This window comes from Hylobates moloch, unplaced genomic scaffold, assembly GCF_009828535.3.
Source record: "Hylobates moloch isolate HMO894 unplaced genomic scaffold, HMol_V3 SCAFFOLD_1, whole genome shotgun sequence".
NCBI lineage: Eukaryota > Metazoa > Chordata > Mammalia > Primates > Hylobatidae > Hylobates > Hylobates moloch.
In genome coordinates, this window is record NW_026652276.1 from 53,800,898 (window position 1) to 53,823,651 (window position 22,754).

A 22,754-nucleotide genomic window follows, 5' to 3' on the forward strand; every position below is an offset into this window, starting at 1 on the left:
CTGCTAAATTTAATTTGTCCAGTTTTTCTTTGAACAGGAGATAAGGCCTTTAAAAAGGTAATTAAGTTAAAATGAGGCCATGAGTATGGTTCCTAATCCAATTTGATGAGTGTCCTTATAAGAAGAGACACCAGACAAGTGTGAAGAGGCAGCAAGAGGGCAGCCCTCTGCAAGCCAAGGAAAAAGGCTACAGAGGAAACCAACCCTGCTGGCATCTTGATCTTGGAACTCCAGCCTCCACAACTGTGAGAAAATATTTTCTGCTGTTTAAGCCACCCAGTTTGCGGTGTTTTGTTTTGGCCTCCCTAGAAAACTAATACACACTGATTACATCTACAGGAAATAAAAGTCAATGCAGAATATTTTAATAAGCAACACACAGCTTTTATCTTCTTTCATACTCAGTGAACCACACTGTATGCATCTCTTTCACATCTCATGAAAAAAATCATTCCCAAATACAAGTCCAAACACTGTTGAATAAACTTAACGTAAGTTATTAATATTATATCCCAAACAAGCTGAAGAAAAGATCACTTATAATGCAATTCCAAAAGTTGTTTTCACTTCTCAAAATCCTAGAGTTTCAAACTGTCATTAACTCAGAACTAAACAGTTCAGGGTGGCAAAAAATTTTAAATATTTGTTAAAGTAGGAATATAATTGCAATTAATTAAATATTGCCTCTAACATTAAAAAAATAAGACTTACCTTTGTTTTGGGTTCTAGAATTTTTACTCCATAAATTGATATTTGCAACTCCACTTTAGGAATTTTCTGGCCTTCAGATTTCTTGATATGTCTTGCAAACTATAAATGAAAAATTATTCACAAAACTACAATTCTATTTCTATAAAGAATGAACAGAAATAAATATATATTTGGAGTTCATATTCAATTTCAGACTTTAATTAAGTGAATTTTTGCTAAGTATAAAGCATTTTATAAAGATAGCCTCAAAATATTTAAAAATCATAGCAATCAGTCATTATAATTTACATTGATTTTCATCAAGTTTTTTAAATTAAAATTTTTAATGCACTTCTTCCATGGTATTTACAAAAATGTATTCATACCAGACAGCTGAGAAAACTTAAAATACTTTGTGGGAAGATAAGTAGAGATCAGTTTGCTTTTCTGTGAATCTTTTGTTGTTATTATCTTCAGAGAATTTGCAGTTCATCAGCTGTTGAATATGCCCTCTTTGCCATTTTTAGATATTTATCTAGTTTGGAACACTATTCTATCCAACCACATCAATAAATAAAAAGAAGTGGATTACCATGTCCAAACTGAAGCTAAGAATTGAAGTAATTATCCCAGCTAAAAGACTCAGGTATAGAACTAGACTCAGCCTAGAACTACAAATATAGTGAGTATCTTGAAAGCACAATTTTTTTTCAATACTTTCGTAGTAATATTTACCATACTTTCTCATTGAGTTAGTAAGTATATGTAAATGCTTGTTCGATTCTGTTATAAAATCAAAAAGAAAACCAGAATACTCATGTGCTAAGCAGATGGAGTCTCTGCCTCTCTCCTAGCATTGCTTAATTTAGTGGGAGAAAATTTCAGGGGCCCAGCTAAACTTGAATATTAAACGATTAATATTCTTTTTATAAACTTTAATTTTAAAATATAGGCACAAACACAACATATCTATATACTATTTAGTATATACGTAGCCCATGCAATATTTGGAACATATTTGTACTAAAAAATATTTGTCTGAAATTCAAAGTTTACTGAGCATCTTGATTTTAATTGGCAATTTTACTCTCTCCCTACATTCCTTCTCTCCTCTGCAATCACCCCAGCATCCAACTTTTTCTTTTTAAGAAATGGAAAGAAAACTATTAGAAGAAAGAATTTCTCACCCCTCTTCTAGGGCTTCAAAAAGTTATTTCCTAGTGTACCTTTTTCTCTCTAAGGATATAGATCATCCTAACCTGACTCAAAATTGATGACATGTAATGCAAGACAGCGTTCTAGTCCTCTTGTATGTCATAGTTACTTGCACTGTGTATTTTACTGTAATTTAGGGCAGATGTGAATACACATGGTATAGCTCTGTCCTGGAGCACAGAGTGATTAAAAGTCTTTCTTTCTTTTCATGGCTTTGCACTGCCACAGATAATAATATAATTAATGCATATATGAATGCCTTTAAGTGTCTGCCTTCCTATCCCGGGGGTACGATTTGTTTTATTCCATTTTGGGTGGTATAATTTTTCAGCTTGCTGTCTGTCTGGCTCTATGAACTTAGGTTGCTATTTTTTGTATCCAGCAGTCTTACTGCTGCACATGATACAACTAACTCGTGCCAGATAATTTTCTTTTTTGTCTTTAATAAATTTATTTTGCTTGAGTGTAGATCTTTAAAAATTATCCCAGCTCTCTCCCAAATAATATGGATTAGTTTTGCTTATTTTCCCTTCATAATCTCCTTATATCAGCATAATTAAGCAATTTGAAGGTTTTCATATAGGAAGGCTTACAAAATAAGTCAGCTGCTCTCCCCCTATGTGAATGCGTCTGGATAAAGCAACTCTCATTATCGGCTGCAGAAGCATTCTCAGCTTGTTTCCTGGGTGCTGCTGTTTTCCAGGAACAGACTGAGCATGGCTTCTGAAGCCCCTTCCACATCCAGACTCAAGCATTACTGTGACCTCTGACAAGAATTGTACAACCTTTTAAATTTTTTCCCCTGAAACATCTACCACAAAACAACCACTATTATTAAACTTATCTATTGAGAAGGGAAGAAAGAATGGAAGAATTAAAGAAAGGAAGGAAGTAGGGGCTGAGGTAGAAAAACAAAGTGGAGAGGTAAGAAGGGAGTGGGAAAGAAGAAAGGAAGAGAGGGAAGAAGGAGAGAATGAGATAAAGAAAAATAAAAATAAGCACAACATCTCTAATCTAGGTTTTCTGAAACTTTTCTCTCTTCTTCATAATAGGATGAATTAATTGTGCTCAAAACAGCTTCAGGTTCATGCAATCTAAACTTATTTCAAAGATAAGAATAGTAAGTCCCAGATAAGCTATGTACCATGGTCATAAAATAGGTTTGTAGGAATTAGGCCTAGTAATTAGTTTTGCAGATATTCACTAAGTAATTTTTTCTTTTATACAACATATTTTCTGCATTTAGAAAAGAAAATTCCCAGTTCTACCTTCATGCATATCAAGGTTTACACTGGTTATTGGCCTTGATTTTTGAACATATGTTACACAACTCTCATGCCTAAGGTTATATTCATTCAATCTATATTTTATTCAGTTTAATATTCTCCTTCCTGCCTTTCTTTTTTTTTTCTAAAACTTAAGCTAACTGTATTTTATAGTTTGCATGCTCCCCTCTAAGTCCCTTTTCCTACTTACAGACCTCTTGCCTTCCTAATATTTGTAATTAATCTTAGGAAGATATGTTGATCAATCTACATAATATTATATTCTATTTTCTCCCTATTTACTATTTTAATGTTAATGCTTGAAGAGTCTTTTTTGTAAATTTCTTTCAATTTTTGCCTCAGTGGATTTATTTCTTCGTAGATCTAGATGGATACAGTGATCTGCCATTAAACCTTGAATATAATAATCCAATAAAAAGTATTCAAAGGAAGTGATGCATAAGCATTTTGGAGAATGACTGGATACAACAAACAAATATAACCAAGCCTTTGTCATCATAAAATGATGGGGAAGGATGGAGTAGTACTTGAAATAAAGTATTTGGTTAAATATACACTACTGATAAATAGAACAGTTAAAGAAAGGGAGCACAACTGAGTTTCAATATTATCATTATATAATTTCTATCCATTTCTCAGAGGACTTTTTAAAAAGTGAAATTAAGTAACCTACTAATGGAATATAGAGTGTTAGGCAATAAAATTAATTTACTACTTTGGGCCTATTATTTGTAGCTACTATTCTTCTTTGGGGTTCTCATGTTTATATTTTTAATTTAAAGTATTTCTAATAATCCTGTGGGAAATGAGCTATGTTTATATATAATTAAATTAAGCTCTAAATGTTTTATTAATTAGGTAACTGATTGTGAAGACAAAATAGTGTTATACAACAAAGAAAGAGTGAGTTCAAATGGAAAATCTACTAGGTTGAGACTTCACAAGGCTTGACAGCAATTCCCAACGGCTACATTTTCTTGCAGTAATTTCATGTAACTTTAATTTAGTTGTACTGGAGTGAGGGGATCTTCACTCTAAAACTGGGTTCCAGGAATGTTGCCCACTGGGTATCTCCCAGGGAAGTTGATAAGCTTTGAATCTATATATCAATACTTACTTACATGTAAACATCACAAATTGTTTATGAAATACATTGAGCCCCCAACATCTGTACTAGTTGTATTAATAAAATGTATATAAATCACTATTAAAAATAAAATTCGTTCCGATAACAATGCTACTCAATACATAGAAGTTGAAAGGGTTTAAAATTACTACATTTTAGAAAATTTGTTTTATTTGTTGTTGTTTTTGGTTTTTTGTTTTTTGAGATGAAGTTTCCCTCTTGTTGCCCAGGCTGGAGTGCAATGGCGCGATCGCGGCTCACTGCAACCCCTGCTTCCCGGTTTCAGGTGATTCTCCTGCCTCAGCCTACCAAGTAGCTGGGATTACAGGCGCATGCCACCAAGCCCAGCTAAAACATGATTAAGAAATAGAAACTGTTGAACATGATTAGGAAATAAAGAACATGTTTTGATAAATATAGTATCTGAACCTTAAAAGGTTAATACTTATAAAAATAATTATATTTATAAAGGAAAAATTTATAAACTGTAAATTCTCTAAAAAATGACAGTGTAAAAAAGACAAAGTTTTAAATTTTTTTGAAAACTAAGCAGGCACCATTAAACACAGAAGCATGAAAAATTCATTACTGGGAATTCTTTAATTTTTCCATCAGCTTTTATTCTTAAATTTTAAATTCTTTTTTAATGTCAGAAGCCATTACATTAATATTGCTGAAAAAGGAGTAAATATAAATAAAATGTTATGTTACATGGCAAATAAAATCACATACTGAATTATATAGATTTTTTAAAAAGTAGTCAGAATTCATATGTTAGAGAAAAATAAGCAGGAAATTAAAATGGAGATGTGTACGTATGATAAAAGAGCAAGTTTCTTTTTTTTTTCTTTTTTTTAGTAGAGCCACACCACCACCTACTGGCCATTTCGAGCCAGTAGAGCCAGGCTTGACATTTAAAAAATATTCTTAGTATATTTTGAATTGTAGCTTCTGACCCTTGACACACAAAAAAAGCAAAAACATAAAAATAGATAAAAAGTGTTGTTTTATTCATTATCATTAGTGTATGAATCATTACCCTTAGATATACTTTCCTGATATACAAAATGTTTGCAATCAGCACAGTAAAATTGCTATTAAATACACTCCCTTTTGGAAGACATTTGAGAAACAACAGCTACTATAAAGTAAGTGTGCATTTTTAAACTATACTACCTAATTTTTTACCTTATTGTAGGTCACATTCTTTTATTAAGAGAGTACATTTCTAAACATGAAACTCCACAGAAATACATATAAAATCCTGCAAAAATATATGTAAACTCGTCATCGTTTAGAAAGCATTTGATTTCAAATATATCTTTACATTTGATCTATTCATTATTCAATTGAATTTTTTTTTTTGGTTTTTGATTTGGGTTGACTGAATAAACAACCTCCTAGGCATAAATAAATACTATGTGTAAATAACATTGCTCTTTCATAAAACATTCTGCTTGTAGTGAAGTTGAATTCATGCCCAGAATCCTCAACATTTTGAAAGCATTTAAATAGAATCCTATTCTAATGTGTCCATAAACTGTGAGCCCTTTTAAATCCTGTTTTGGAATAATTAAAACTAGTGGCCAATAACAGGCAAATCTGAATTATTACCTAAAGAATGGTGGAAATAAATAGTTGGCTAATCCACTTTTTTCCCAAATGGGAGTGATATGATCTCGGGAGATTTTAGCATATTTACTTAAAACAATTAGTAAAATATTCTCATATAAAATAAGATGGATAAAATATTATTGACCTTTATTTCTTTACTCAGAATAGAAGCCATGCCAACTTAATTATTTCTCAATTTAAACACAGAGTGGATTCCACCAGATATGATATTCTCAAAGCAAAGTAATACCATTTAATGTCTCTGACTCTGCCTGGCACACTCAGAGGTCTAACCCTCCTTTAGAATAACTGGATGGTCCCTAAACCAAATAAAGTTAGAGAAGGGTTGTTTTTCAAAAAATGTGAGAGCAACTATAGAGAATAACATTAATTGTGTAAAAAATAAAAGTAGTAGTATGTATATTTTCTTATATGATAAAGCTGAGAATTCTGTTGAAGGAGTTTTGTAAAATTTAAAATCTCAGTGACAACAATGTCCTTCGAGATGTGGAACAATTAGAAGAACGTGGTGTATAGCATCTTATGTAAGATTTTCTCAGGAAACTTGTTGACTATGATATGTGGGGTTGTTTATTAAACGTCCTTCTCTTTTAGTCTCACCAGTTTCCCCATGGCTACTTATGGACATTGCCAGATCCTGTTGGACTTGTAGATTAGGACATATTTAACATACAGTGTCACTGCAAAATTCTGGCAGGAATGAACTCTGACTCCACATTTTTAACTGCTGGATATTATATCTTAGCTTTTAAAGATAGTTGTTTCGCCATTACTAGCTTTTGATTTGGGACATAAGTTCACATTATCCAAGCAAAGTAAAGGCAAGCTACAAAACAAACATTCAAGACACACTGCCATAAAATATTATTTTTAATATGACACATTATACCTTAGAAAAATATGAACAGTAAGCCATATTTTAAAAACAATTAATTTTGTGTACGTTTATTATTAAAAATGTTTCCTTGATATGATTACATTTATTCAATAGTTCATTTTTAATAGGGTGAAGCTATACCTGCAACAAAGCCATTCATGCTTTGATCTCTATCAATCTGCTGAAAACATGATAGAGTCAATACACTTGTAATTTATTTGAAGGGCTTTCCCTACCTTTAGTTTCCTTACAGCATCTCTCACAACTTCTGTTCCTTTTGGCTGTTCCACTTCTGTACTGCCAAGAAACTGAAAATGGTCATTTGTGAGACACAGGCTTTTACCACATCATATATCATTGCATCATGTTGAAATATAAGATTGCACAATAGAATGGTTTAATAGTAATGCAAACTCATATCTTAATAGAATTATTATTTATATTATTTTTATATGAAAATGTAAATACACTTTATCATTTACACTTCCTGTTAATCAAAGATTATTTTTAAAAACATACTTGTTTTCTAAATATTTTACTTGCAGATTTTTACTGGAAAGAAAACTAAAGTTATTTTATTAGGCCCAAGGGAATAATGCTGATCTCAACAGTTAAAATTTAATAAACTTACTAGTAATTAAAAATTATTTTTCATTCAAAGCATGTAATTGTATTTTGTTGCTATATTTAACATCAATAGTAAATTTCAAAGTTTACAATTTCTTTTTTTCTCATGTCTTTCCCCACTTGCCTCCACCTGCTGATGCCAAAGATTTCACCATTAGCTTTTTTTTCAACTAAACATTTTTCTTTGTTTTCCACTTATGAGACTCATCTAACATGTAGAATTTAAAATACAAGCTTCTTTTAATAGCCAATATATACAACTAAGTAAAGCTATAGTTAGACCAGAGTAAAGAAATAAAACATACGTGATCTACAATTTTACTGTTTTAAATAAACCTGAAGGTAGTCAGTAAGTGATATGGTTTGGCTGTGTCCCCACCCAAATCTCTTCTTGAATTGCAGCTCCTGTAATTGCTGTGTGTTATGGGAGGAAACTGGTGGGAGGTAATTGAGTCATAAGGGTGGGTCTTTCCCGTGCTGGTCTCATGACAGTAAGTCTCATGAGATCTGCTGGTTTTATAAAGAGGTATTCCCTTATACAAGCTCTCTTGCCTGCTGCCATGTAAGACATGACTTTGCTCTTCCTTCGTCTTCTGCCATGACTGTAAGTTTGCTGAGGTCTCCCCAGCCCCGTGGAACTGTGAGTCAATTAAACCTCTTTCGTTTATAAATTACCCAGTCTCGGGTATGTCTTTATTAGCAGTATGAGAACAGACTAATACAGTAAGTGCGTTTAGTTAAAACCTGACCAATCCATAAAATGAAAAAAGTTTCATAATAATTATCACACTGTAATAAAATCTCTACCTTGGAAAGATATAATACCTCCTAAACAGAAGTCCAGTATCATTAAATGTTCAATACCAATTAGAATTGAAATATAGATGTTTTATTCTAGAAAAATGTCTCTATATAGGGCAAACAGACATTAAACTCATGAAATATAGGTAATTTTCCAAAGACTTTTTTTTTTTTTTGGCTCTTGTGACATACCACCAATTATAAGACCAAAGAGATTCACGAATTAATCTCTTCTCCTAGGAGAATATGTGTTTGTAAACTCTACATGAAAGATTCCATAAGTGGAATCTTTTTCATGTATTAACTTACAGAAGAGAAGGGAAAATATAGTAAAGTCATGCTATCTCTTATTCCTTCCTCCATTCTTGAAAAAAATAACCACTAAGGAAATTACAGTTTTGATTTTCAAAATGGGCTCGCTGCACAACTGGCATGAGAATTACCTAGAGAGTTGGTTAAAATGTAAAAATACATGTTGCTTGGTCAAATAAATCAGAATCTTTAGAGGTAGGGCAAGCGAATTATATTTCTAGAAGCATTGCAAGTGATTCCTTGTACCAAAGTATAAAGGACAGAGTTAGAAACAGTTAACAGGCCATGAGGATAGTGGAAGGTAGGTACAAAGGTGAGTTGAAAATACAGGCAACAACTGGTGTTCCCTTTCTGATGAACGAATGGAGGATAGAGAGTAAAGCTAAGTTGCACTGAGGCAAAGAGAAGTTTCACTTTTCAGATTCTGTAAGGTACAACAGTTCCTTTTTATTTTTCTTTTCTTTTTTTAGATGGAGTCTTGCTCTGTTGCCAGGCTGGAGTGCAGTGGTGCAACCTTGGCTCACTGCAACTTTTGACTCCTCGGTTCAAGCGATTCTCCCAGCCTCCTGAGTAGCTGGGATTACAGGAACACACCATCACACCCATGTAATTTTTGTATTTTTAGTAAAGACAGAGTTTCACCATGTTGGCCAGGATGGTCTTGATCTCCTGACCTCATGATCCGCCCACCTCAGCCTCCCAAAGTGCTGGGATTACAGGTGTGGGCCATCACACCCGGCCAATAGTTCCTTTTTCTAATACGCTTGAAGTATACCAAATTGTTAAGAGGCCCTAGATAAGATATCAACAGGCTTTCAGTTTGCCCCACTGTGACCTCAAGTTGTTGGTTGACCAGGCATACATAAAAGACCAAAGTGAATGAGAAATTTTAAGCTGAAAAAGAAATGAAATCTTGCTACCAAGATTGGAAGACAGCCAAATCTATTCCTGACACCAGTGGAGCTGTCACATTTCTCCAGTTTTGGATGAGTGTTTTCAAACTTGACTGAATGACAGAATCGTAGGGGGCACTTTAGCCAGGTGCAGTGGTTAGGATATGGTGCTTGAATAAGCAACCTGTAGTTTCAGCTACTCAGGAGTTTGAGGCAAGAGATCTGCCTGAGCCCAGGAGTTTGAGGCCAGCCTGAGCAACACAGTGAGGCCCCGTCTCAATTTAAAAAAAAGAGAAAGAATCATATTGGAAGCTATAATCTTATTACCAATGCCTGCAAGTCTGATTTGACTAGCCTGGGTCAGAGTCAGGCCATCTATATATTTTAAAGCTCCCTAAGTGATATTAATGTGCCACTAGGTTTGAAAAGCACTTTTTAGATCATCCAGAAAGGAAGAAGAGTTCAAGTAACTGAAGAGGATTTAACATAATAGGAACTATTTAGTTCTGAATACATCCCTGGGGTAAACTGTTCTCAGCTTCTCTGAATTTATCATATCACTGCAATTAGTGGATGGTCTGGCATTAGCAGGAACAGAGAAGCAAAGGTGGATCCTTTATGGGGAAGTAATTATTGAACTAGAAGAAGGAAGGGTCTGGTGTATCAGTAATAGACTGTAAGTTTTACTGGCAGTATTTCTGGAGGAATATTCAAACTTCAGCAGGAATGTCATGAGTCAAAAGTATTATATGCAAATAAGGCCATAGGGGAAAAGTATGGAAGAACTCCAAGTATATTCGAAATGAATCAACCTCTAGCTGTGCTCCAGGAAACCTTTTAACGTGTTTCTTTCACATGAGCTTTAATTAAATCCTTTGAGTAATGCAACACTGGGAGAAGCCTTGAGTGGTGGTGGGTATTAAATTAAAATATATCTTAATATGGAGCAATCTACTCAACCCAACTATTTCTTATGTAATATTAGAAAATCTATAGACAATCATGCTAAAACTAAAAAAATAGTTTTTGCCTTATACTTCCTGTATTTTTTAAATTATAAAAAATCATGATATATAGATTAAATAATTCATATTTATATGCATTTCTTACGCCTATCTAAAATATTTATAAAACTCTTAGATATGAGGTAGCATGTTAGAACAAGCTCTAGATTTAGAATCTGAAAATGTTAGAAAAGTCCCCTAATTTCTTCCTTGTCTGACTCTTTTGCAAGATAGAGATAATAATGCTGTTCTTCTCTCCTGATAAAATCATTCTAAAGAGCAATTTCAGTAAGAGATGAAAAAAAAGAAAACCTCTTTAAACTGCAAGGTATTTATGAGGGATTGCCATTCCCTTATCAAATGATTGTTAGGGGAAGATACTAGGGTTTAGTGGACACAACTGGTGCCTGCTCAGTTCTCCTGGGATCCACTTTATCAACTCAGAGACCCATCTTCCAGTTTCCACATGCTTTGCTGGTAATGACTCACACTCAAGACCTCCACAGTATTCCTTTTGGGCAATGAAGTAAAAGTCACCTTGCCAGTATTGAGAGCTAGAAGCATATGGGAGTGTTTTTTATCCCTCCCATACCCACACCACCCCATCATCACATTCCTTAGCCAACAACTGACTTGGCTAAGGAAAGTCAGCCAAGTCAAGTTTTGTACCTCCACAAGTTTTGTGGAGGTACAAAAGCCCAGCTTATTTGTTTGGAGGTGAGGTAAACGCTAAGGTATAATGTTATGATGCAGAACTTATCATGGAATTAGGCTAATGCTGTGGCTCCAGCTGATGTCTACTCTTCCTTCATTTTTTCTTCTTGTCGGCTCTGCTTTTTCTACTCATTTACTGATTTCTTCCGGGAGCACCCCCTTAATAAATCATATGCACTTAAATCTTTTGCCTTGGGATTTATTTCTGGGAGAAACTGGCCTAAGATACTGGTTAAAGGCTTAAATGCTTACATTCCAGGGACATACAGTCTAGTATATAAACCCATAAACAACTGTCCTAAGTGCCATCAAAAGGCTTGTACAAAGTATACAAACTTTGATTTTTATCTTTTCCACTCTGCCTGGTTCCTGGAGGGTGAAACAAAAAAACGGAATCATGCCGTGACCAGGGAATTAATTCATCCTATCCCAACAGAAGAGTTGTTAACTAGCTGAAGAATTAGGCCAGGGACCTCTGGGCTGCAAAATGCTAAGCATGGCTGGGAGCAGAAGTGAGGCACCTAACTGACAAAGATACTAAGCAGAAGTCCACATGCAGGATTGAAAGATCCCCTAGACTCTTTTCTCAGGCTGGCTCCCAGGATACTAGCTGATAATCTTATAAGCCTCCAAGCAGAAGAATTTTTCCCTGAGGAAAACAGACCGAGGAAAACAAGACAACCTATGCTGACAGTTAACGTTTCCATGTGAAATAGATGGGTCACCTGATCAGTCAGCAGATGACAAGCCCTGCTCAAGTCCACAGAACCGCCAGTTGGCTATTCAGTGAGTCGATCTTAAATATCAAAACACAGCAAGTATGTGAATATATTCAAGAAAAGCCTCTCACATGAAAAGACTGGGAAAAAAAAACAGCAACAAAAGGAATGGTTACAAAAGTAGAGGGAGCGCAAGAAAAAAAATGATGGCTAATACTCTACAGTCAATATAGATATATTGCATTCATAATAAAACCAGGATGCTAGAAAAAGTAGCACATAAAGAACAAAAGAGAATTAACAGAAATTTAAAAATATGACTCAGGCAATTAAAAAATCATAAGAATATTAAAAAATAAAGTTAGAAAAAATTATAAGAAGTAATTATTAAACGCTTACAATTTTTCAGGTTGTGTTTTAGGAGTTAAGAATACAGCAGAGAGGTAATACATTTGTTAATTAGCTAGATTTAACCATTCCACAATGCACATATACTTCAAAACATACAGAATAAAAACATACAATGTTATCTGTTAATTAAAAAAAATTACTGTTTTATTAAATGCACTGAAAAAACAAATTTCCCTACCCTTATGGAACTTACATCCTAGTGGGTGAGCCAAACAATATTAATATGAATAAGTGAATTATATGGTACTTTAGAACTGGTGGAAGTCAGAGTATGTGACTGTCTGTTTTCTGTGTCATACCATTTTAAATAGGATGTTCAGAGGAGATGTCACAGATAAGGTGAAATGTAAAACAATCAGAAAAGTAGATATGTGGGGAAATGCAGGCCAAGGAAAGGAAACAGAAAGTGCAAAAGCCAGATATTTAAAATAAGATACAAACTAGAACAATCGAAGAATTGGTCTAGAATAGTGTTTTTCAAAATTTGGTCCCAGGACTTGCAGCATCAACTACCATAACTAGGAAATTGTCATAAATACAAATTCTACTCAATCAGAAACTGGGAGTGAGGCCCAGCAATCAGTTTTAATATCTTCTACAGGTGATTCTGATGCATGCCTAAAGGTGAGAACATGTTTTAGGAGAGCCAACATTAAACCAAATAGAGTCCTAGAAATAGAGAAGAGGAAAAACTAAAGGATAGAACACTATCAATCACTTTCCCAGAACCAAAGGTACAAATTTTCAGATTAAGGAACTCAATGTTATATTAATGAGTGAAAACAAATATACAAGCACAAATAGGCTTACCATCAAAATACTAGAGATTAAAAAAAAATCACAAAAGATTCCAGAGAGAAACAAACAACAAAAAATAAAACAAAAACAAAACCCAGAAATATGAATGACATCGGACTTCTTCTTCACATCAACAATAATGGAAGAAAGTAACTTCAAATTCTGAGGGAAATGATAATTTTGAACCAAGTTTCCAGGCTATGAGGAAAGAAAAATTCATACTGAGATGTGCAGAGGCTCAAAAAATTGCCTGCCATGTCCCAGTTCTCAGTAAGAAAAGAAGGAACTAAAATAAAACAGAGGGAGTAACGAGCCCAGGAAAAAGGGCAGATATGTCAGGAGGGTGTTGATGGCCACTACAAATATGACGAATAAAAGCACAGCAGTACAACACTTTATCCAGAACAGAACAAAATAACAAAAGGCAGGATAGCAAAATGCAGTTGCTTCAGTGAGTGAGGCTTAGGAGAAGAGCTAGAGAAGGTTTTGTTTTTTAGTTTTTTCATTATAAATTTGGGAGAAATATTTGACTATTTTAAATGGACATAGATTATTTGATAAAATAAAAATGAAATTAAGCCCCCAGAAGATAATGTGTTAATTTTGCATATGCTCATTTATTCCTTAAAATATTTTTGAGTATTTATTATCAGTCTAGCATTTACTAAGTGCTGGGTAGAGATCAGGTAAAAATGTCCCTGTATTCATGGAGTTTACCCTAATGAGTGTGTGTGTGTGTGTGTGTGTGTGTATGTGTGTGTGTGTGTGTGTGTATGTCTATTTTATGTCTAGATCACAGACACACATATTTTGATCACACAGATAGACTGGGCAGAGTGTGGGTAATATTTAAGAAAGAGTCGTCAGTTCTCTCTAAAAAGGTGGCATGTTAATAAGATGTAAGGAAGAAATGAAACATACACTCAAGCATATTGAGGTTAACATGACTCTGACGTGTTCACTAGAGATACCAGACTCAACAATTGGGTATACAGTGCTGGAGTCTGAGGAAGAAGAATTCTGAAGAGAACATGTGGATTAGGGAGATCCTGGCACAAAGGTCTCAATGAAAGGCTGAGAGATTGAAAAGAGTGTCAGAATCCTGGGTCCTCAGGTAGCTGCCATATTTCAGAGGGGGATGGAAGAGAATAATGCTGCAAAGGAGAATAAGATGAGTGTTCGAGGAAATGGCAGGGGGAATCATGCAAGTGAGACATTAATACTCCTGAATATGGTTGCCAGATATAGCAAATAAAATTACAGGATGTCACTGCTGGTGAGAATGTAAAATGGTACAGCCAATCTGAAAAAAAAAAGAAAATGGTTTGGTAGTTTCATTTCAAACTAAATGTGGACTTACCATAAGATGCAGCAACTGCACTCTTGAGTATTTACCTCAGAGAAATGAATACTAATGTTCAAGTAAATGTCCTGCACGGATGTTCATTGTAGCTCTCTTTGTAATAGCTCAAAATCAGAAACAATCTAATTGTCCTGCAATGAGTGAATTCTTAAACAATGGTACATCTATACCATGGAATACTACTAAGGTATAAAAATGAATGAATTACTGATAAACAGGACAAGTTAGATGGATCGAAAGGGAATTTTGACAAATATTAAAAGCTAATCCCAAAAGGTTTATTTTTTATTACTATTTACCTAAAAGAGACATACAGGAATATTTCATTGACAGTCTCTTAAAAATGGGACACTGGTATATTCAACATTATTTAAAATTGTGTAAAAATACTCATTTCTATGTTTTGCAATTTTATGTCTTAATTCCTCCATGTGAGAAAACAAAAAAAATTAGCAATTACGAAAAAAAGAGTATAATGTTTCAGACTATTTTGCTTCATACAATTAGATTCAGAGTGCTATTTTTCACTTTGGCAAAGAGCAGAAGAAAAAAAGTTGTGTGTTGTCTGACAAGTGATATTTGTTCCTGCATTTTTTTCTTAAAGTGTTAAGGGTTTTATTCATTTATTATTTATTTATTTATTTATTTATTTATTTATTTTTTCTGTACAATAAGTACTCACTTAATGGCATCAATAGGTTCTTTGAAACTGCAACTTTAAGCCGAAGGACATACAACAAAACCAATTTTACCATAGGCTAACTGATATAAACAACAGTTAAGTTCCTACACCATATTTCTGGTCACAAAAATATCAGCAAACTTCTAAATAAAGACCGAAATACTTCCAATGTTAAACACCGAAATAAATGTGAGCTATACATAAATTTAAGAAAGATCAATAAAAACAAGTAAGATAATTGTTTACTCAATTATTTTAGCTCAGGGTCCCAGGTGGCAGGAGCCTCGCCCGATAGCTCCGGGCAAAGCTGGAAACAGCTCTAGACAGGACGCCACCCAGTGGCAGGGCGCACTCACACACACCCACACTCAGAAGGGGACCATTTAGACAGATCAGTTACCGAACCTGCGCATTTTGGAATACGGGAGGAAACAGGAGTACTCAGAGAAAACCCACGCAGATATGCGGAGAACCTTAAAACCCCACACAGACAGTCTGGGAACTGATATTTTTTTTCTCATCAACCTTATAACCAATAACATGAAATAAAACAACATTGAATCAAAGAGTGTTATTCAAGGCCCTGCTGTAAATCCAAATAGACAAAATTTATTTCGGTAAATTTTTTTTTTTAAAGAAATATCAGGCCATAGAGTTTACATGAGTACAAATGTGTGTCTTGCACAATTGTGTGCTTGTGCCTGGAAAATGCAACAAGGTTTTTCTGTTTATTTATGAATACTTTAATTTTAATATTAATATATGTTCACTAAGAAAAATGAGAACACTCCAGGAAAATGTATCAATGAAAATAAGCATCAACTTTTACCTCATAGCCAAGAAGTGGCTTTGTTAAAAATATTGCATATTATCTTTTCAATTTACATTAAAATAAAAGTGATCGGCCAATAACAATATTAGGCAAACCTAACAAAACCTCATCAATTACTATATTATTTGGCATTATTGCATAAATATGCAGGTATAAGTGATTGTATCTATATATATTGAACTTTGAGATTAAAACATTGAATACAACTCCTAAGCAAAATGGACAGATAAGAAAGATATAAAACACAGATGGGAAATTTAGAATATTAGATTATAAAAGGTAAGATGTCATTGATCTAAAAATGTTTTGTTTATTATTAGTCTATATAATGAAAGTTATAACAGCATGGCATATATTTTGTCAGATTTTACAAACTAGTAAATGTCTTTTTTAAATCTTCTATGAAGATTTTGATAAATACAGAACAAATTTCTGATACTATAGGCATAATTTTATATTCAACATAAATACTCCACCCCATATATCTCTCCACTCAATGTATTTCAATACTTATTGTTTAGGCAGATGTACAAAAGACAGCATTTTACAGGCTGCATTCTGCTGAAATTAAATCTATAGAAATGTTATCAAACTTGCTATTGTAAAGAAAATATTTACCTTGCTGACTCTTAAAATGCTAGTAAGATATATCGTAAGTGGTTAATATTTTCCAAAATTCCTATAATTATTTTTCAAATAGTTAAAATGAAACAAAGACTTCTCTTTTAAGCTAATTTCCACAAGTGATGTCTATATTCATTTCTTCCATTCTTTCACTGTATTCTATTTTACAACAATGTGTGAAAGTTTGAGGATTCCACCCTCGTTATCAAATATTATTCAAAATGGAAGATTTTTTCACTTGAAAGGCTGAAGAGTTGTTTTATAACTTGCTTCTTTGCCAGTAGAGAGCAGTGTTGGACATCATATGGACTCATTTATAATATCTGCTTTCCTTCCTCAAATGTTTCAGAATCACTATGAATAATGTAGGACTGTTTTTAAATATCAGAAAAATAACAATTAAATAGCTAAAGAGTTACTAAGTCTAACTGCTATGAAATTTGACAGTATTTAACATACAAAGGACATTATAACAAAAATGTCGGGAATACACATTTTATGTATAGTAAATTCAAAATATGCCAATTTTATGTAGATAATATGTTCTCTACAGAATTATTGTAAAATATTAAGGGAGAATAATTCCTACCTTTTATAATATAAAAGTTTTATATTGCTTCAAGATTAATAAATATTGGTGACATAACAATGAATATTCTCATTATTTTTTAAAAATGGGTATATATCTTTGTAACCAATGTTGCAGAGCCTCAAATATGATGGGACTAATTTTCTTTGAGGCAATTTGACTCCATATGTGCAAAAAAAAAAAAGGAAAAGTATTTAAGCCTGTTAGCTACTCAACTGTACCCAGTAGATACACTATATAGGAGTAAGCTAATTTAATTTTATAGCCTTTATTTGGCTAACTTGCTATGGTCCCATTGCCAAGCAATACAGGAAAAGCCATTTTTAAAAAGCACATCATAATAGTCATTTGCTAAAGCAGGGTCAGAATCAACTGGATTTAAACTTATTAATCAAAACTATAATCCTGAAAAAAACTAAAATAGATCCACCAACAAAAGGTTATACTTTAAATTTTAAATTATATACTCTAAAAAGGTTATCCTTTTAAAGAACAAAGAAGTTTTGATAGAAAATTTTTAAAATATGGACTGAGAATTAAAAAGTCCACATTTTATATTTTATTTAATATTTGTTCCTCATTTATTATAACAATTCTTTATTAAATTATATTTGTTCATGTTTTACATGGATATAGGGTATATTATTTTTATAGTCTCTTGTTTTAAAATACAATTTCCATGTTTAAGTCCAAACAAGTCTACTTGCTATAAACAAGAAACTGTGTTCATTGCTCAGGAGGCTCCCCCACTGAGTTTATACCACATGGTCACACTAAGAAGCAGCGAGTTTTTGTCCTGTCTGTGGAGTCCCTCCCATACTCAAACATCCTTCACATCTGCTCTGAAGAGTGAGACAGGTGGAGTAAATAGGGCATTTATCTGTATTGCTATCAACAGAAGTGTTATAAAAATAAATAAGCATCAACTTGAATAGAAAACCAAAAGCATGGGGTTTGGAGCCAGGCAAGCTTCACAATCCATTTCTCACTAGAGAATCACATGATTATAAAACACATGGGCTGTGGAAATATTCTCATGTAACTTTCATTATTTTACAGATGTGAAAACGGAGGATCGAACTGAGGATAGTATTACTTATCTATGCCACATCCATTTAGCTAGTTAAGATTTATGTTATATAATGTTTCTATTGTGAGAGCGGTTTAAAAACGAAGACAGTCAAAAGAATATTCCATGTACTTTACAGTCAGATAAAATGAGTTTCCGAATACTGATTCCACTATTTTACTCTACCTTTCATAGCCTCACTTTCCTCATTCATAAAATAGGGAAAAACTCAGTGTTCTTGTGAGAATTAAATGAGAAAATACAACCAGCGACTAGCACAGAATGAATATTCAATGAATTTATGCTTAGAAATAAAAATGAAATAATAATAGCCACATCAAGCAAATAAAAAGAACCAACCCACCCACAATGAACTGCAAAATAAGTAAGAATAAAAACCCTATTTTAACCCACTAGGATTTGGGTTTTGGTTCTTGAGGCAGCTACAATCCTTACCAACACATACGCAAGTTTTTTTTTTTTTTCCTCAAAATGGTATTGGTTACTTTCAAACATTTATGCTTCTGAATTCCCACTGTAATTTAATTTATTTGCAATTCTCATTGCAATTTAATCAGATTTATATATAACATGAGACAAGTGAGATTTTTAGGATATCTACACATATAATATGTCTCTTTGTGAGGGTCTTTTAAGTAAGTGTTTATTCTGTTTCTTAGTGAGGCTGAGTATATTTCATGCTAAATATATTCTTAGTTGCTTTATAAGTTTTGGTAAGTTAGATTATTTTTCAATTCTACTTATAACAATATATTGCTATATAAGGAATGTTTACCCAGTATGTGGTTAGCTTACCAAATTCTCTTAAGCCTAGTAGTATTATTTTTTAAATTTAAGTGCGCTGGAATCTAATTATCAATAAAAGGAAATATATCTTTTTCCTTTCTAATATGGTTACTAATTATTTAATTTTCCTTGATCACAAAATTAGTTAAAAAGCAATGTTGTGTAACAGTAATAATAAGCATCTATATTTCATTCTTAATTTTCACGGAACTTACTTAAGCTTTTGACTATACAACATACTGATCATTGTTCTACTTCATGTTTAAACTTACACAAAATAATCTTCCCAAATGTACTTATGTGCCTGAACACTAAATATATTTATTTGCAGAAACCCCTGATATTTCAAGTGCCCTCTGAGCTCTCTTGAGCTAAATTTATCTCTTATTTTCCCTTTTGGAGAGAAGATTCTTTAAATGCTCTAGCACCCCTCATCTTTCAGGGCTTGCCATTCACAGGATTTCTCTGAGACACTGGATTATTGTTATCGTTACCATTATCATCATTAGTATAATTTCTATGTCCTAATCCATTTCAAAAATATTTATTGTGCATACTCTATGTATCAGGTCCTGTTTCAGACATGAGGATACATCAGTGAACAAAATAGACCCAAATCTCTGACCTACTAATGCTGCCATAGGCTACACACACATCTTCAATGACCAGAATGCCTTATTTTTCTTACAGGTTCTTTCACTCCATTCTACCCAAAGCCTCGTTATTTGAGAACAAACCAAATCAACTGCAACAAGAAGTTTTCAAATATACAATAATTGCCACAGCGTAGTTTTCTAGCTGTAAGTGATTATTGTTTACTTTGAACTCTTAAGCCATTTTTGAAAAAACCTCCTCCCATGCTACAAGCAGAACTTCTTTTTCATATTTGAATATCATAGAAAATGAGTGATCATATTAAGGGAGTCTGTTACTCAAACTCCTGTCCTCATTTTTTGTAGAAAAGGAGAAAAATCTACTCTTCAGGTCTTGATAGGTTAGTGCATAGTTCTTTTGAGTGAAAAATGAGTGTGGGCTAATGATACTCCTGAAATGCAGATTTATTGATTTCTTTTAACAGACTTTCTGTCAATGATTAATACGGTCTACCTCTGCAAAGCATTGCTGTATGCAGAACTGTCATTAGTGTGCTATGAAGGTCAAAGCAAAGAAGGCTGGATCCTGTTTTACCTTCCAGGTTTAAAGATTCAACACAATGAACCGTAAAGAAAATAAACAACAATAACAAAAAACACTCTGAGCTGGAACAGATTGAAACAAGCTTAATGTCGGTAGCCTCCTACAGAGGCACTAGGGAGAGCAGGCTCTGCACCAGAGTAGAGCTTCTTTTATTCCACAGCTGTTTACTGAAGACCTACTGTGTACCAGGCACCAGATACTTGAAAAGAAAGTGATGAACAGAAAAGTTAAAGATCCCTGTGGACGTGGCTTGGTGGAACTATGCAAATAAGTTTCAGAGTGACAGTCACGTGGACTTAAGCTTTGAATTCTGGCTCTGCCGCTTGCTAGGTCTATGAATCTTAATGCCACTGAACTGCAGCTTATTAGTTTGTAAAATGTAGATAGATGTCCCCTGTACTTATAAGTGGGCTGTGAGGAAAAAATTGTGTGGGTAAAGTGCCTGTTGACACATAGCAGGCACGCAATAAATATTTGCTTCCAAAAGCAAATGGTGTCGAATGATGTGTCCAGATGTGTATTATTTGGTTCCAGATCCCAAAGTAATGCTAGAATAACAGGGTTTGTGGCTTTTATTCTTTTCCACAAGGGCCATTTTTTTCTTACTATTTTATAGAGTCAACATAATTCTGTTAGTAGGCTGAAAGGAATCTGCTGGGAAGCTGGTGACTTTGGCTCACTAAATGACAGACGGGAAGACAGGAACATCAAGCATCCAAATATGGTGGGCTCCTGACAATTGTGGAGTACGGGAAAGGAGTGCAGTACTCTTCGTATAATCAATTGGGTCCATCTCACTTTAATCAGTCTGCAATCAGATACAGATATGAGGTGATCAGTTGTTTTATCTTAGCAGCTAATAAACAGCCTAATTCTCTCTTCCCCTTTTGTAAAAGTGAGCAAGTATTCTGCTTCCACTATTGCAAATCATGCTTTTGTTACAATTAGGCCAATCTTATTATACACTTCTAAATTCAGTTTGGTAATTTTGTTTACTTTTTAAATCCCTGTTTTTTAAAGATTTGATTTAGTTTTCTCAACACTTGAAGTCAATTATCACTAATTAGTGCTATTTAGTAAAGTTATGTAATGCTTCACTGTAATGTTTAATGGGTTTTGTTTGAACCCTGCTATATGCTGATTCTATTTGATTTTCCTTGGCCTTTTAAAAAAATCAGTGGTAGCACATTCCTGGGCAACTTCTACGAGTACTTTTCAGCTGCCCTTTTAAATTTCTAATCCTGGTATTATCATAAACCTTTATGATTTTATTGGAACTGTTATAAAAATTTAATAGCCTGATTAGTAGGCTAATTTAATAGCCAAATTATATAAAAAACTTCCCTTTATATATACAGAACTATATTGCAGCATATCACTTTTCTCAAAAAGAACTATACCTATCTATTTTTCATGATATATTTGATTAATATATCAAATATTTAAGCTTGGTATTTTCAGACTACAGAATTGGTATTTGAAATGAGCCTTGACTCTGTGCACTTCCATTTATTAATTGAAATATGAACTGTGCATCTAATTGTTACATAGGAATGGTAATTAATGAACTATGTACTTTCATTTATTAATATGTCTGAAGATTAGAGTAAACCACTTAACGTAATTTCAATTGAAGCATTTTGTGACATGCCACTTCAGTTCCTTGATAATAATGCAAAATATAAAATACATATACTGACTCAATTCTGAGATTAATTTGATTGTTTTCATTCAAAGTGATGCATGCTATTAAAATACACAAATAAGTGAAGTATGGGCAAGAACATAGCATTATAATAGCATTAGAGTCATGATACTTCTTGCATCTCATTTCAGGGCTAACCTAGTACAAATTTCAAAATTATATTTGTCCATAGAAATTATGGATACTGCTTGCCACATGCAAAAAAAAAAAAAGAAAAGAAAACAAATGGTATTCTCTTTGCTCCAGAAACACACTCGTTTAGTGAATATTCAAGTGGAAACATCTGCACAAACCCAGGAAGCATCACTCCATAAAGCCCAATAAATTCTAAAATGGGATTTTCCTAGGGACTCTGAGAGTTACTGCCACTTAATCATGATTAACTCTTTATCTGAAGATAGATAGCATTTTATAAAGCAGGTAGTTTGGGGAAAGGCCTTTCTAAAGTCCTTGACGACATCCCATTGGAGCTGGAGGGGCCTCAGTTACCAGAACCGCATCTGTCAATCTATGCCTGTAGAAATCCTGCCAGCAGCCTGCAGGAAAGAATGCAAAGTGGGTGGATGGTCTGGCAAAAGCCTAGGGCAAATGCAGGGAGAGAAAAAGTAACTTTCTCTTCTCTCAACAGTCTTAGCCACTCCACAGAAAGTGCTTTTGGCTTGCTGCTGTAAACACACTTTCTGGGAGAAGTTCAGGTTGTGGTTGGTTCTTCCCCACATTGATTGAATGTTCAATTTGTTATCAGGATAGCAAATTTGCCAATTTATCATATAAGCCA

General features: G+C 33.6%; 1 protein-coding gene across 5 annotated transcripts in view; it reads right to left on the bottom strand.

Annotated features, from left to right (window-relative positions):
* The window catches only part of GULP1 (GULP PTB domain containing engulfment adaptor 1), a 317,880-nt gene that overhangs the window by 69,130 nt on the left and 225,996 nt on the right, over positions 1-22,754 (bottom strand). For all 5 annotated transcript variants that reach the window (XM_032755190.2, XM_032755188.2, XM_058440353.1 and 2 more), the window contains 2 exons: positions 7,066-7,137; positions 712-810 (listed from right to left, as the gene is read on the bottom strand). In XM_032755190.2, coding sequence (XP_032611081.1) covers positions 712-810; positions 7,066-7,137 — 171 coding nt within the window. The remainder of the gene's footprint in view (positions 1-711; positions 811-7,065; positions 7,138-22,754) is intronic.